Source organism: Anopheles nili, chromosome 3 (assembly GCF_943737925.1).
Source record: "Anopheles nili chromosome 3, idAnoNiliSN_F5_01, whole genome shotgun sequence".
NCBI classification, from domain to species: Eukaryota; Metazoa; Arthropoda; class Insecta; order Diptera; family Culicidae; genus Anopheles; species Anopheles nili.
The window spans coordinates 22805211-22820443 of record NC_071292.1 but is presented as its reverse complement, the minus strand read 5'-3'; the positions used below and the strand labels follow the sequence as shown (position 1 = coordinate 22820443).

The 15233-nt window shown below is 46.8% G+C and overlaps 1 protein-coding gene across 1 annotated transcript in view; it reads right to left on the bottom strand.

The window, feature by feature from the left end:
* The window catches only part of LOC128722929 (chaoptin), a 46424-nt gene extending 35744 nt beyond the window's left edge, over positions 1-10680 (bottom strand). Inside the window, exon 1 of the mRNA XM_053816622.1 lies at positions 10449-10680. Coding sequence (XP_053672597.1) covers positions 10449-10680 — 232 coding nt within the window. The remainder of the gene's footprint in view (positions 1-10448) is intronic.
* Between the last annotated feature and the right edge of the window lie 4553 nt (positions 10681-15233).

Genomic DNA, 15233 nt, shown 5'->3' with positions numbered 1-15233 from the left:
ACAGCGTGTGGAATGTAATATTTATATGTCATGTTTCTCGAATGTACCAGGATCTCAGGAATTCAATATACTCTCAAACATAACTTTCTCTTCCAATGACATTTTTCTCAACATTCTAGCCCTTACTAGCAGAAAGTTTATACATCAAAGCATCTAACTGTTGATGCGATAGCTACGAACAATGGTTAAATTGATTTAATAAATAAAAAACTTTTTCTGATTCAAAATATAACCATAAAATAAAATAGTTTAAATGTTATGTTTTATTTTTTTTTAATGTTTCACTAATACTGTATGTTGATGCGTATATTGATGAAGTAAATTTAGGCATTAGAACATGATGAAAAATTATATCAAGAACGCTATTAACACGTACACACGTTGTTAGTGTTGTTAGTAAATGGACTATGTTAACAATTGTCAGCCAATGCAGCAGTAAAATTAGCCTCTTCATTCACAAGAAAAAGACATTTTTGTACCTCCGTTTGGCACTTATAACTCGTAAAGTAATTCTACGTATCGTGCATTGAAAGCAAAATGAGATATCCCCATTGCTTGTTTGAGGCCGCCTGTGCCTTATGATGTTATTTTTTACCCTTCGTTTACTTGTACTTGTGAAACGCTCGTCGACGATTCCGTTCGAGTTCGTTTGTTTCGATTTTCCATCATGATCGTTTGGGCGTGTTTTTACCCCCGATGGCAGGCGAACTTGTCGCTTGATCACTTTGTTCTACGGCTGAACCCACTGGCTGATACGCTTAACAGAAAAAAAAATATTTCAATTCAATAGCAATATCGCTGTCAAGGATCAACCATTTCCCCCACGGCCACTAACCGACATGGCTGCGAGGTTTGCGATACCGCCCATCGATTGCGCGACTCGATTGCCCTTTTTACATGTAGCCCGAGGGCACCTGTTAGCGGGTACTCCTGCACGACTGTTCATTCTTGCATCCAATTTTCCATCAAGCACTCTTGGGTCTCGCAGCGACAATGACAACAGCAGCATCCCGCGTGGCTCCACTACCGATAAATTCGTTTCCAGCTGTCGGGATTTTCATCACGAGCTGTTTTGTGACAATTGCTGCCTTAAGTGTGCCTTTGTGTTTTCGTCCAGTGCAGCATTTGGTCGACACGTTTTATGGGTTATTTAGAAAAATTGCTCGGTTTGTTTGTCTCGTGCTTTGATCCTTTGGTCACTAGAGAATCGATGGAGCCAATCGTGTTTGTAAGCTGTTTAAAAAATTGTTGCATTCTCTCACAGCAAAGGCCATACACTAAAGCTTTCTCGAGTGTCGTTATATTGAACGATGGACTTTTTCCAATCTCATTCGCACGCATCGAATGAACGCAGAGAAGAAAAAAATGACTGTTAGCCTGCTGTTATGAAAAGTGGAGCGCTTTACGTTGAGCTTTTGCTCGAAACAATCTCAATTTTTGCCCCGCGACGAGGACGGGAAATTCTCAATGTCACTCAATCAACACTGATTGTAGATTGAATTTTGCAAACAACAATAAACAGAAATAGACTCGCTTCTTCCGGGGCAGGCTACGCAAAGACAAAGGAGCGGTCTGTACGGCCCAACGAGGGGCACAAAATCTCGAAAACGACACGCAAAAACGAAAGACGGCGATGGGTGAGACACGAACACGAGAGGCGCAAGGAAGAATGTCACTATTCCTGGCTCTACTCCCCAACCGAAGTCACGAAAGGCATATAATCTTCTCGACGACCGCAGCCGAAGACCACGGCCGTCGAATGGCAAATTGAACTGCCTCGGCCTGTTCCTTGCGCGTACCGGGAACGCCGGTAGGGATATGCTAAAATAAGGCAACGCGGGACACCACGCAAGGACGAAAGCGAAGATAAATGAAGCCGGCACGCAATTGTTCTACCCTACGGCTGAGCGCGTGCCCTTCGCCGTGCCAAGTGGCACCTTAAGCCCGAGGACGAGTCACGATCGTTAGACGGTGCTACGGCGAATCGAGTTAGAAACGGAAGCCAGTGCATAAACGGGCCCGTTTTGTGTACAGCCGTCGAGACAAAGCGCAGAAGGTGCCGATGACGACACGTGGTAACAGCGAAACAGCGCATACCGAAAATGGAATCCGTCTTTTTGGGAAAGCCTTACCGGCCAGCTACAATGCTTTCCTTTTTTCCGGTTGCTTCCACTTATCCGCCAGTAGGAAGATTTCTGAAAATGGGAAAATGCCAAAAAAGAAAAATCCTCCGGTTTTCAATTCCATCCGATGAACGAGGGATAGACGTCTCGGCCTTTGGCTAAGTGATGAATGATCAAGCCGTTGAGTTGTCGTCACGCAGGACAAACTTCGAGATTCCCACCAAACAACGATGCCTGGCTTCCGGTAATGCTCCGGCTGCCCACGCTCCGAAAGTAATGCAAAGAAGAAAATGAACCCGCTCGATTTTCATTTATTTTTGTTCCATGTTTTTTTTTTTGTTTTGTGTTTTTTGGGCACTTTTTGCTCCGTTCCAGCGGCTCGCGCTGGGTCCTGGGGATGTTTTGTGGCAAAATTCTCAAGCGGCTAAAAGGGGTGAAATTATGTGATTTGGGTCGACGACATCCGTTGTCATCAGCTTTTCACGGTGGATGGTTTTTGTGTTTCGTTCTCTTGATGCTGCTTTGAGATCTCCGTATCGATAGGATCGCTTAAAACTGCTCGACTATCTGTACTTGGGACACGATTGTGACGATATTTTAAATCAACATAATGGCTCCAATCGGCGTCCAACAGCCAGGCGCACAATTACGGAGTCAGCATTCATCACGATAAATTTAATGGCATCCTCACAAGGACGATAGCCCCGCGCCAGCCATTTCGGGCGTAAATTAAGTAAATTTAATATTGACTTTGTCACTTGGTGCTTTTGGTGAAACCCAGCCAAAGACCGAGAAACAAATACCTACCGCTTTCGTGGGCAGTTGATTCGGTGATGGAATTGTCACGCGGGACAAAATGGGAGGAGGTGGAAAAAAGGACAAACACACCGACACCCCCGCACGCTTTCTCACTCACGTACGCTACAGCCTTCTTGAAGCAGTTCCAGCAATTCCATTATCTCACTTAGGGTGCGATCGTGGGGGCGACGATTTCAAAAGAATGGCACCGGGACAAAGCAAACACGGCGAGAGCGCCAGCCAGACAAATCGGCGACAAGATTTATCGCTTTGTGCGGGTCCAAGCAAGCGGTATAATTGAATGAAATTTGAACGAGTAGCCACCGTTGCAGAAATTGTGGGGTACAATGCTGACGCTTCCGCGCATATAAACACGGTTGATGGTTGAGCAAAGCGGGAACGTTTGTTGCAAGGTAGTAGAAATCCAAACAAACGAACGCGAAATGATCTGAATGACGGCAATGCATCCATTGGTGTCCAAGAACATCAGCGTAATAAAAAACTAAATTGTAATAAATTATTGATAAACACGTTAATGAATTGGTGAGTGTTTATGGCGTAGCAAAGTTCAATTGTTCTTTCTGCGAATCACAAGAGTTACTTCAGCGAAGTGATCCATAACTAGAAAAGAATAATTACATATATTCTAAAAAAATATAAAAAAATCCTTTGTGTTTCTCAACCGTTAATCTCTCCAAATCCCCATATCAAACTCCATATGATATGCAAATCTACCAGCTCGAAAATATGGCGATGAAAATGGATTGTTTTGTGGGTGAAGCTTTGAAGGTAAAAAGTATGGCGTAGAAAGATATCAAACGCTGGCACCCATTAATTTTTAATCCCCGTGCGTGTCCTAGTTTGTGCCATTCGATTTCGCTTCAAAACGAAACCCAAAAACGCTTGTTTTGTGGCAACATTTGTGTTAAAGCACCAGCGCCACATCACCTACAGATGGCATCGGCCGCTTCACATACCACAATTCGACGTTTATATTGATCGATGGGATGGATAATGCGTGGGTACGTCGCGCTGGTTTCACCGTGATAAACGCGAGATTTTTTTTTATCAATGATACGCAAAAAATCAAGCGTAGTACTTTTGTTGAACCACATAAGACCTTTACAAAACGTAGTGCTGGTGCGTTTATCCTGCCATTTTCATTTTTGCACATGTGCAGCGGATTGGACGATGAACGCAGATGGAGAAATAACAGAGACCGTTAGCGTCAGTAACCATATTGGCTTCAGGATCCGGGACGAAATATCAATCGATTGCCCGAGCAAGCATCGAGAGGCATACGTAAAGAGATTAAAAGTGATACATGAGCGGTATTGCTGCAGTGAATTTATAGATTGTTTCAACAAGATCTTTTTTTATGTTCATCATTCACTGATGGATTACCGCTTGTGTTTAAGCTAAATTATTTATGTGTGTTTTTGTTGTGTGCTATTGCAAAACCCCGCTCTGTGGCATAGTTAAAGAGAAAGAGTATCAGTGCCTTAAAAAATATTGCTTCATCACGACACAATACTCGTTATCCTCTATCTGAAACGGTTGTTGACCGAATTTAAACGATGCGTCCTCTAGTGAACTCATCTTTAAAGCCTCTTTCGCATCGCTTTGCACGCTAATCATGTCCCCTACGGCCTGATTACCGTGGCCATCGATTATTTAAGCCCCCGAACCGATGGCAGAATTCTAGGTACACCAAACGGCACCACCGAACGTCACCGCACACCGGCGGGCACGAACCGTCGGTCTAAATCTGGTAACGGAGCGCAAAAATATTCCAAAATGTCATGCAAATATTTTCGCTGCTTTATACATATTTATAAATGTTCGCATTGTTTGTTTATTTATATTTTCATTCCGCCTAAAGCCGCATGAACCTTGAATCCGCGTACGTGCGCACATCGGCTTCAGGGCTCGTCCCGCTGGTGGACGGCTTACCGAGGACACTCACGTGACAACCGAACGCAACGAGGGACCGGTGAATTGTGTTTATGTACACACACTTTATGGGTGTGTGTGTGTGTATGTGTGTATGTGCTTTTTTGTTTGCACTTGTGCAGGCCATTTTTAGTCGTGCCGCTGTACGAGAACGTGTTTTTTTATGTCAGGATGCGAACCGCCGCAAGTATCGCACTGTTTCTTGCTGTCTGCGGTGCGCTGGTTCCATTGAGTCCTTGCGCGGCTGGTCAATGGCATCGCGAACGCATACATATGCAATCATGAGCCGGCTTATGTGGTTTGGAGCGTATTCAACAGCGCGAACCGCAATGATGGCAAAAGGACGTGGCAGCGTGGCAGCGATCGGGAGCAATCGCAAAGGGGCAGAAGCAGCAGTCGAACGGTCGATTGATAATGGGGCTTTTGACTCTTTGTCAAGTTCCAGTAATGGTGGTGAAACAGATGTTAAATGCCAACGCTCGCGATTGGTGAATTGTGTGATTTAGCTGTAACGTAAATGTCGTCTGTTTTGTCACTAGAAACTGCACCTTACCGAGAGAGAGATGTATTTGCATGTCGGCCAAGGCGCATTGCCATGAAATATAGCGTTACAGGACTTTGTGTGATACTTTTAAACGATATAATAGCAATTGGCGGATTATATTTTATCCTTAGATAATTGATGAATATTTGGTAACACTTCTTCGTGAAATTTTTAACAACGATTATTCAACAATATGACCAGTTAAAAGTAGCAAAAAGCTACCAATTGGTAACAGATGATTCCTTTTATCAATGCCATGATATTTTCATGCCACCTAACCTAAGTTCCCTTAGCAACATGAAATAAAGACATTCAAATTCAAAGGTATGCCATACGTTTGTGATTCCAAGACAGGCTTTAAAACAGATGTGGTTTGAACTGTTGCTGTCATGTGGAAAATCTAATTCTCCCTGCCAGGCTGCCTGCTGTTGATCATCATTGATACGTGGGATTGAGCTGGATCCGGGTCCAATCGCTGGATGTGTTTGTGCATACGTCACACGGTGGTTTCCCACTGTTTGCCACTCACCAACACGTCCAAATGCTACAGCAACATTGTTGCTGATATTTGCCTGAGCCGTCAAGAGGAAAACGCGTTTCGTTTTTATCAGTTTTCAACCCACCGTAGCACACAACCAAAGGAGTGTGTCCGGAAAGGTGAACGGTATGTTTCTATTCGCCACGCTGTAGGGTGTTGTTTGTGTTTTTTTTTTTCGTTCTGCTCTGTGCAGGTTCTCGATTATATCAGGAAGTAGTTGAAACCGTTCCAAGCCCAAACGCTCGGTTAGTTTGAGCTCCGACCATTTGCTGTTGGGCTCACCGTATCCAGCCGGCAGGCACCTTTAGCACGCACCACTCTCACTTCAAAGCGGTACTTCGCTGATAAACACACGAGCAAACTCTAAGAAAGCTCCGGAGGCAGTGCAAAATAAAACAGTTTTCCTTTCATGGGATCTGGCTGCCTGCGCGTCCGTGTGACTTCGACTGTATCTTCAGCTCGATGGCACCGTTTCGCTTTCTTGGCGAAGGGAATTTCGGTGCCGGAACCCGAAGCCAACGAACGGGCGTGGGACAAAAAACGGTTTGCTTTGTTTTTCCGGCGCTAAAAGGAACCGACCCATTCCCGGGCCCCACCACACCGTGGTTGGCTCACGGATGCCAGCGTCCCGTTTTGGTTCTCGGTTTTATTTCTGTCCTGTTGTGAAACCATTTGAGCAAGCGCCTTTCGTTTGATGTCGCCGGGATGGAAAAGAACAACACACAGATAAGGCGGTGGCCACCCGGCAGGAAAAGGAAGCCCGGTACGGATACGGACCCCGTCCGTCGCTACGGATGGGTGGAAAAGGATCAAGTTGCGCCCTTCTCGTGACAATGTTTGACAGAATTGGAGAAGATGCTACCTGAAACCGGGCCAATGGAGGAGAACAGATAGCACCGGTAGCCAAAGCTGGCTGCACATTACATAAATTTGGTTTTATTCCCATGTTGTTTTCCCGGGGATGTTGCTCTAGTGCCAATTTCAAACTTCCGGTTTCGTGCTTTCCGGGTCGTCCCGGTGCCGGTAATGGCCGTGTAAAGCAATTCGGTAAAGCAAAGCGGCTCCCCAGCAGCCACCGAAAAGGGGCAGCAAAAGTGCATCGTTGTCTTACACGTCACTCGGAAGAAACGATTCGAAGGATTATTTTATATTGGGAATCGAAAAACGGCTAAGTGGCCCCCGTGTCGTCTTGTCGTCGTATATTTTGGCACCCTCCGCCACCGCGGGTGAACTATTCTTGGGTGGACGTATTTCACGATTCGCGCCAGTGCCTGCAGCGACGTGCCGGAGATCGAAATCACCTTCTTTATGGTGCATATCAATATTTCATTGGCCATATTTTACCGGTTTTTACAGCGGCTAATGTAACTCGGGGCTGCCCGGGCCACTGACCGGGTTGTGCCGTGCTGCAACGAAGTCGTGGTAATTCTGGCCTGTCCACCAATAATGTATGGTGGCGCGGGTTTCATGGTGTTTTTAGTTGAGAGTATTTTATGGCACTGCTTGATGGAGACGCCTGGTGATTATTCTCCACTGAAACAGCACGGGTATTCCATTTTGGAAAATACCCCACATAAATAGGTGGAAATCCATGATACAGAGAAACTGCACGAAAAAACTTGTTTTTAATAACTTTTTCGTTAATTTAAGAGTAAACATAACCATGTAAAGTAAATGTATATACCATAAAAATGTAATAACAATTTTGTTTATGCTGCTTTTTTATGGGAATTTAGTTTATTATATTTTATCATAATTAACGAGTTATATCAAGTTGACGATTTTAATGTATTGCATGCTTTGCTTAAGTTTACTTCGAACTTCATAAGTTATTATTAATAAGGTTTTTTTTTTATTTTTACATACAAATATACAGTTTATTCTAGTTCTATTTAAAGACGCTTTGCCTTATTGATACCAAAATTGATGTGTTTGTTGCTTAAACCTCAACTCACTGCCTTTTTAATTTTTATACATCTATTTCAAGCGGCACTCGTTTAATTGGAAGCCTCGAAATGCTGCAACGAGAAAAGCACACTCTCGCTCCCTTTTGACCGAGTTCGTGCATTGGCAAATGCCTCACGACACGTTTGAAAGAAGGCACTTTTCAAGCTCTAGACGCCAATTTTGCTTCCTTCGAGGACCGAAAACACGAATCCTTACATTTTCGCTACATCGTAATTCCATTTTTAACTTTGACAAATAGAACCGAAGGCACAGGGCAGCAAACTTCCTCGCTCAACCTGCCGCACCAAGGCAAAACCCCTGGCATCGTATTGGGTACGTGCCACGACATACCGATCAATGAGCTAGCGTAGGTGCCGCTGGTGGAGCGTGTGCCTTTTTGCGAAAAAGGAAATAAATACAGCGCGCTTTATTCATTCCATCAAAACAGGTTCGTACGAATGCGCCATCACGAAGCGTTCTCCTGGCCTCGATCGCAGGAGTAAACAAATAGATTCCATCCGCTGTGCGAGGGCGAACCCGAGAGTGTACACAGGAAATAACGAGTTGTCACCACTCGAATGAACGGTTCGGTTGCACAAATTGCGGTCTTCCATTTTGCCACTTCGACATATTGATCGTAATGATGCACCATTTCGAGGCACAGCCACACAAACACCCGCCGTTCTGGGTGCCGTTCTGAGTCCGTGTCGTTCGTGCGCGGTTCCCACCGGTCGCGCTGGTCAGACCGGAGGGGTTGACTTTTACCGAAGCATAATTTGATTTCTCAGCAAAACTACGGTGCGCGCACTCGCCGTGCTATTTGATGAGCCATGCGAGAGCCGGCCCCTCCGAGCGGCTTCAAACAAACGAGCTGACACTAACAAGACTCTTGAAGGCGAACACCTCCAAAAGGTGGAGCAGGTGCGCCAGCAAACTTCGCGTATGTCGGCTCAAGTGTCAGGCGTGGGTTAGAACCCGTGCTTGGAGCTTAGGTGGTAGGTGGGTGGAAAAAGAAGAGGAAAAAAAATCGCAACATTACAAAATGTCAAAATAAACAATCCCAATCCTCTTATTTGCAATGGTACTGGAACGAAGGCAAACGAACCGGCTCCTGGAGCAACCTCGGTGTAGGAGGAATTCTTTTCTGGTTGCTCGCGCTGCAAAAAGCAAACCCCCGAAAAAAAAAGAAGCTTGCCCCATTGGCCGGGATCCCAGAAAGGATAAGACGGTGGTGGATTCAGGCAAAAAGAAATGCCCTCCCAAACGGCCGTGAGAAGTGGCGAGCAAGCAGAACTCGGGACTTCTAAAGGCCCCTCTCGGGCCGAATGAGGCCCCCGGTAAATGTGTGCAAAAGCTGACTTGAACCTGCGTTTTTTTTCTCTTCAACTCTCCACACAGCTACAGCAACGAACCATGAAGTTGATGCTCCACCACCTGGACTGTTGGCCTCAAGAGTTTGGTCCTACTCCTCCACCCACCGAAGAACCGGGAAAAGGCCCCACACTCACACACTTTCACCCGCGCGCGTTCCCAGCGAGGGTTTGATTGAAGTGCGACTAGCTTGTTAGTGATATTTGCCTAAGGTCGCTCAAAGGGAGCCACAGTGTCCTTTCTTCCACCCCGATCCGGCTAAAGCGAACACACCTAGCCACAAACCCAAATTTACTAGCTCACGCGAACACTCTCTTCACTCTCTCGGGGTGGTGCGCAACAAGAAAAGCGGAAAAGGTCCTTGTCGGATTCTAACAGCTGAGCAAAGAAAAAAAAAAAAGGCGATAAGAAAATCCTTCACTGCGCCCGCTGGGCGCGTTCGAGTTGTTCCGCGTTCGCAGGCCGGAGGTCCGGACGAATGAAGCGTGTCGTAAGATGGCCCTTCCGTAGGTGGCCAACCAGCACGGGCCAGCAGTTGGCTGCGTGAAGATGCTAGCGGTCGTGCAAGGAGCCCTTCTTTCATCGACTCACCTCGAGGCCTATCAGTGAAGGTGAACGGAATTTAAATTCACCGTGCTACACCGTTCCGGTAGATTATCACCAGTCGCCTGGCCTGGGGAAAGGTTGCGCCATACCCAGCAAGATGGCCTCTTCAACGTCGTGGTTGGGCAGGAAAATAAAGCCACGGCAGCACTCACCCTCGCTTGTGCTCCTGCCAACACGGCCTACGGTTACGCCTGGAGGTCAATATTTATTCTTCAATAAAATTTCGATACGCACGCGGAGAACTACCTGGCTCCCTGGCTTGGGATCGCCACGAAACTCGATCCGGTTCAAAAGAAAGTCGGTCGGTCGCCGTGACCGACGTCCTGTAAGCGCACGATGAATAAACATAGCCTACAATAATTGAGAAGCTGACTCAAGGGCCGTTGACTTCACCAAACTGGCGTTTGTTTGCATTTAAAATGTTATCTTAAACGGGGTAGCTTCTTCCGGCCACCCTCAGTCAGGCATTCACCATGAATAAACAGCCACATTTGCTTCGGATTAGGCGCGAACATCCTTGCAAAAGCAGGTGGCGTTATGGGGGAGAAGGACTCCGCATTGTACTCACCGGGAAATTTGTAGAGCGACACCTCGTTGCAATTGATCTCTAGGAGTGCGGTTTCGTTGGGTAAACTCGCGCACCGGCACATCGTGTTGATGGGGCACTCGTACGAGATGTCCTGATTAGTGTACAGGATGTTCCGGTTGTCCAGCTTCCAGCCCAGCGTCCCGGTTTGCACGAGTGCCAGCAGCAGGATGCTGACAACGTCTACGATGGAGCGAACGGTAGCGGGACCCATGGTGCCGTATTTGATGTCGAACAAACAGGCGTTCCTTAACGCGCTCTAGCGTATGTAGAAGAACCCTCGGATGCGTCGCACAGATTCTGAAAATGGACGGCAGAATGAAAATCGATCGGTGAGATGCGGAAAGTTAGAGCGATGTAAAGCGAAAGTGGATTAGCGCCCAAAACGGATGGGTCGGATTTCAAAGCCAGCGAGAACGAGAAAGCAAACGAACGAACAGAAAGTCGAGGAGTTCGAAACTTTCCGCTCACGTGTGATAAAACATGGCGGTGGAACTTTGAAAATTATTTGGAAACAAGTTTTCGCTCGCCGAATAATCTTTGCTACTGGCATTTCGGGCTGATGGGTCCATCCGAGAAAGGAAAAACCTGTTCCCGTTGATCAACTACTCGCCCCCAAAAACCCGATAGCTATCTTCGGGAGGCTACACGTATACACTGCATGATAAATGTACCCCATTTATCATGTTTGCAGGGGTAATCTTGTAAAGCAGCGTCGTACGGTGTGAACGTAGCCGAGAAAAGGATGGGAATAAATTCTACCCTTCGTTCGAGGGGATGAGAAATTTTCTATTTTCGTACGCTTATCACACATGTCAGAAAAGTACAAAGCGTACGGGCGGCTGCTCGATGCGTTCGATCGAAGTCGGAAAGTTGAGTGCGAGCAGATTCTTTTACAACTCACAAACTACGACGCCCCCTACCGTGGGAGGCAGAAGAGCAGTCCATTTTTCGGTGCCTCAAATTGGGCCGCTTGTTAGAGCAACTCGTTACGGCGGAAAATGAACTTCCCCGAGCGATCTTAATGTATCGCTTTCTGGTGCCAGTTCTAAAGCGCGCTTCTCATGTGCTGCTCATTGATTAAGCGTCAATATATACTACGCGCTACAGGACTCCACCAAAAGACGCGTAAAGTTGGAGCATTACCTAAGTCCCAATCATTTCGTTTCGCGTTGGCTTCTCGTTGCAAAACCGTCCACCATCATTAGTATCACCTTGCTAGTTACTTCCCATCGCTGGTACGGCACAAAGCGGATGAAATGAAATCGATCCACGCCCACGTCTGCCGCTGGCTACGGCCGGAGCCGCACACTCAATGGTTTCTCGCGTCCCAGGGCCGCCATTTCACATTCATTCAGCGGGAAAACCTCGACATGCGAGGTAATTAAAAAAGAATTTCCCGAGTGCAATACGGAGCCTGTCCAGACCGTGACCGGAAACTGCTCGATTCGCGCTGCGGAAGTGGACCCGAGTGGGTCGGACTGGGCCACAGATACTGTTGAAAATTGGTGGGAAATGTTTAAATAGTTCCCACAGAACCCGTTAGTAGCGTGGCGAAGGAAGCGCACCGTTGGAAGCGTGCGAGTGCGGGAATGAAATGTGAGGTCGAAAGAGTAAGAATCCCGCGAGATTTAGGGCGAGCATACGTTCGATTTTTTCTCCGTGTTCCGTTCTTCGTTGCTTTTGCTCGTCGCGAGTCCGCATTTCCTGCCACGAGCCGTGGCTCCACCGCGTACGATGAAGCCGACCCTAGAGTGCCCGGTTGCACCGTGAAACAGTTCCGCAACGGTTGCATCAAAGTGAAACGGACCGGTAGCAGACGTTCCGCAGTCAGAATTCGGTTCCCAGTGGTGGTGGCCACGAGTGCGAGAGCGAGATCACCTATCACCCTGCAGGGACTTTGCACCGTTTGCTTTTGCCGCACAGGGCGTGGGGGCAGAAATTTGCCCATCCCGTTCATTTGCGCTGGCAAAATTGTTAAAATATTTATTATCTCTTCCGCGGTGGCCTCAAACCGACACCACCGGCGGGTCCCCTTGGAGTCCCACTCCTGTGCCGTGCCGAAGCGTCCTGAAGGAACGAAGACGAAGCGGCAACAAAAAAAAAACCGGCGCATAACACGGAATGAATTTCAAATTAATGAATACTCTGGCTGGAGAATTTTTCACGTCGAGCCTCGGCAAGGGGATAAATTTGATATATTGCTAGCTAATTTCGATGGAACCGGGAAACCGCTGCGGCCTCACGCGGACGGTGGCTCCTTCGCGCCTCGACCGGTTGAGGTTGTTTGAGGTAATCGTTATCGTTGTCGTAAGAGCGCTAAAATAGAATTAATGAGCCTGGCGTAAGCGTAAGCCAACAAATTATCTTGTACAGCAATTTCTGCCGTGTTTTATTGAAAAATTAGCCCGCCAAAGTGAATGGGACTACGATGGAGCACGGTTTCATCGTACTGATTGTGGTATAATTAACACAATATGATAGAAAAATGGGCTAAACTAATTAGCTACAATTTATGTGGCAAAACGACCGCAAGAATTTCTTGGATAAATGGCCAATGAAGCTATTGCGTTCAGTAGAATTATTTCAATTCAACTTTTTTTTATTTAATTTTAACTCTTTTTCCTATGTGCTTACAGTGAAGCACGAAATTTCTAAGCTATGCGTTATTGGAATACAATTTATTGTCGCATTGAATACTCTCTGCCATGAAACCTGATATCAATCATTATAAAATATTGGTTTGTTATTAATACGCGTTGATTGTTATTATACTAAAATGATCCCCATACCCAGCAAAAACTGAGCTTCCAAATACATGGTTCCTTCAAAGAGCGAATAACGATTACATTCCTGGCATGAGTCTCCGAGTTCGCTTATTGTACGAGTTAAAAATGATCCGAAAGCAAACGGTATTTCCTTTACGATCAATTTCGTTCGGCCCTTGCGTCCTTCGACGCCGATTCCATTAATCACGCCTATTAAATCAATATACCCCCTTAATGCGTCGTGTTTTCTTTTCTCGCAAAGATCGATAGAAAGCAGCGGCCAGAGATGGCCTTTCGGGCTCGATTCCACAACCCTTAACAGCCCGTACCACCGCAGGCCATCAAATGCACACATTATAAATCACACCGGGTAATGGTTTCCAAAAGCTTCTTTAAGCCAACGTACAGCAAATTGAACATAACTTTCGAGCGATTTTTAACGGGTCCATTCTTCGACATGCGCCCAAGCTCAACCGGATCCGTTGGTGCGAACGTGGCTGCGTATCTGCAGAGAGTCTGGTTGGGTAGGATTCGTCTTAATTCTGATGTACGTCACATTTAATATCACTATGCTTACCGTCCCGTCTCCACCGTTTCCCGTCGTCGATCTCTCACAGTCAAGCACAAGCTTGGCTGCCCCCAGCTTAGGCGACCGTGAAGTGTTCGCCCCATCGCAACCATTCGAAAAGCAATAAATCACGTCCGACAATACTTCAAGCACGTAACACCCAATCAGACTACCTCAATGACGCAGTTGGGGAGTGTGACTTTTGGGGCGACTTCTAGCACCCGAGAGCCCACCCTCGGTCGGCACGGGCATTGCTATTTGCGCTCGATGCACGGTTGATGCGACTCCGACGAGCGGCGAGCCAACGTGATAAATCCTCGTCAGCGTTATCCCCACCCAGACAGCGCAGGATTTTCGTACCACTTTCGCCATTGCTCCATTGTCGTGGAGGAACCGAAGGACTGGAAGGAAGAACTCTCAAGGAGATCGAGAAGCGGAACCCCAACCTGATACATCATCATCGGATCAAATCTCTCATCATGGTTATTACTCGCGTCTACTTTCGCTTAAGCCGTTTCTCCTGCCGGAATGCCGTAAGAATGCCCTCCGCAAACAGGCCACCCATCGCGGGAAAACGGAAACGGCCATCGTGGCCTCGCAACCGCGTGCTGGCACTGCTGATTCAATGCAAATCGCTTCCTACGTCCTTGTAGGAGGGTTTTTCTCTCTCTCCCGGGTGACTCTTACTGCGTACTACGACTCTCGTCTCGCGAGGGAACGGGCACTATCATGTTTATCTTATCACGTTTTCTGATGGGAAACGAATCCCGCGCATGGTGCCGAGATGTTGCTGTGATGATAATCAATCATACTACGCCGACCACGAAAGCGTCTGATGTTTGAAACGTTGATAGTCTAGCTACAAAGCCACCACAGAAACGGGCGCTTTAGAACGCACAATGCCATGTCCGTTCACAGACGTCATGCTGATCGCACGGTTACCTTGGCTATTTCGAAAGCTATCTCTACAATTTCAAACAACTAAATTCCTCCAAATAAACAGGAAGCTTTCTTGCGTCACAGGTCAAAATTTCAGCTGAAAGAATGCTCCGTACCGTCGGTACCGAAGCCATGCGCTTGTTGGTACAAATTAAAACTCGAAGCTCAAATGAACGGAACGCCCCACAATTCAGGAATGAGATGCCAGAGATTTACTAGCCGTAAGCAATCAAATTAAAACTATTTTAAGAAGATCACTCTCTTCTGGTCATGCTGCCTGCGCACTCTTTGGCTCGTGATTTCTCTCTCTAGGAATCTCTTTTCCACCTGATTCTGGCCACGAGAAACTCGGCCACTTCTTCCCACCCGGTGGGCAAATTAAAGGAACTGATCCAACAGCCAGCATCACGTTAAACGATGGAAAAAAAAATCCCAGTCAATTTCAACGAGCCCCACATTCCACCCTGAACTCGCACCACGCTCGTTGGAGCG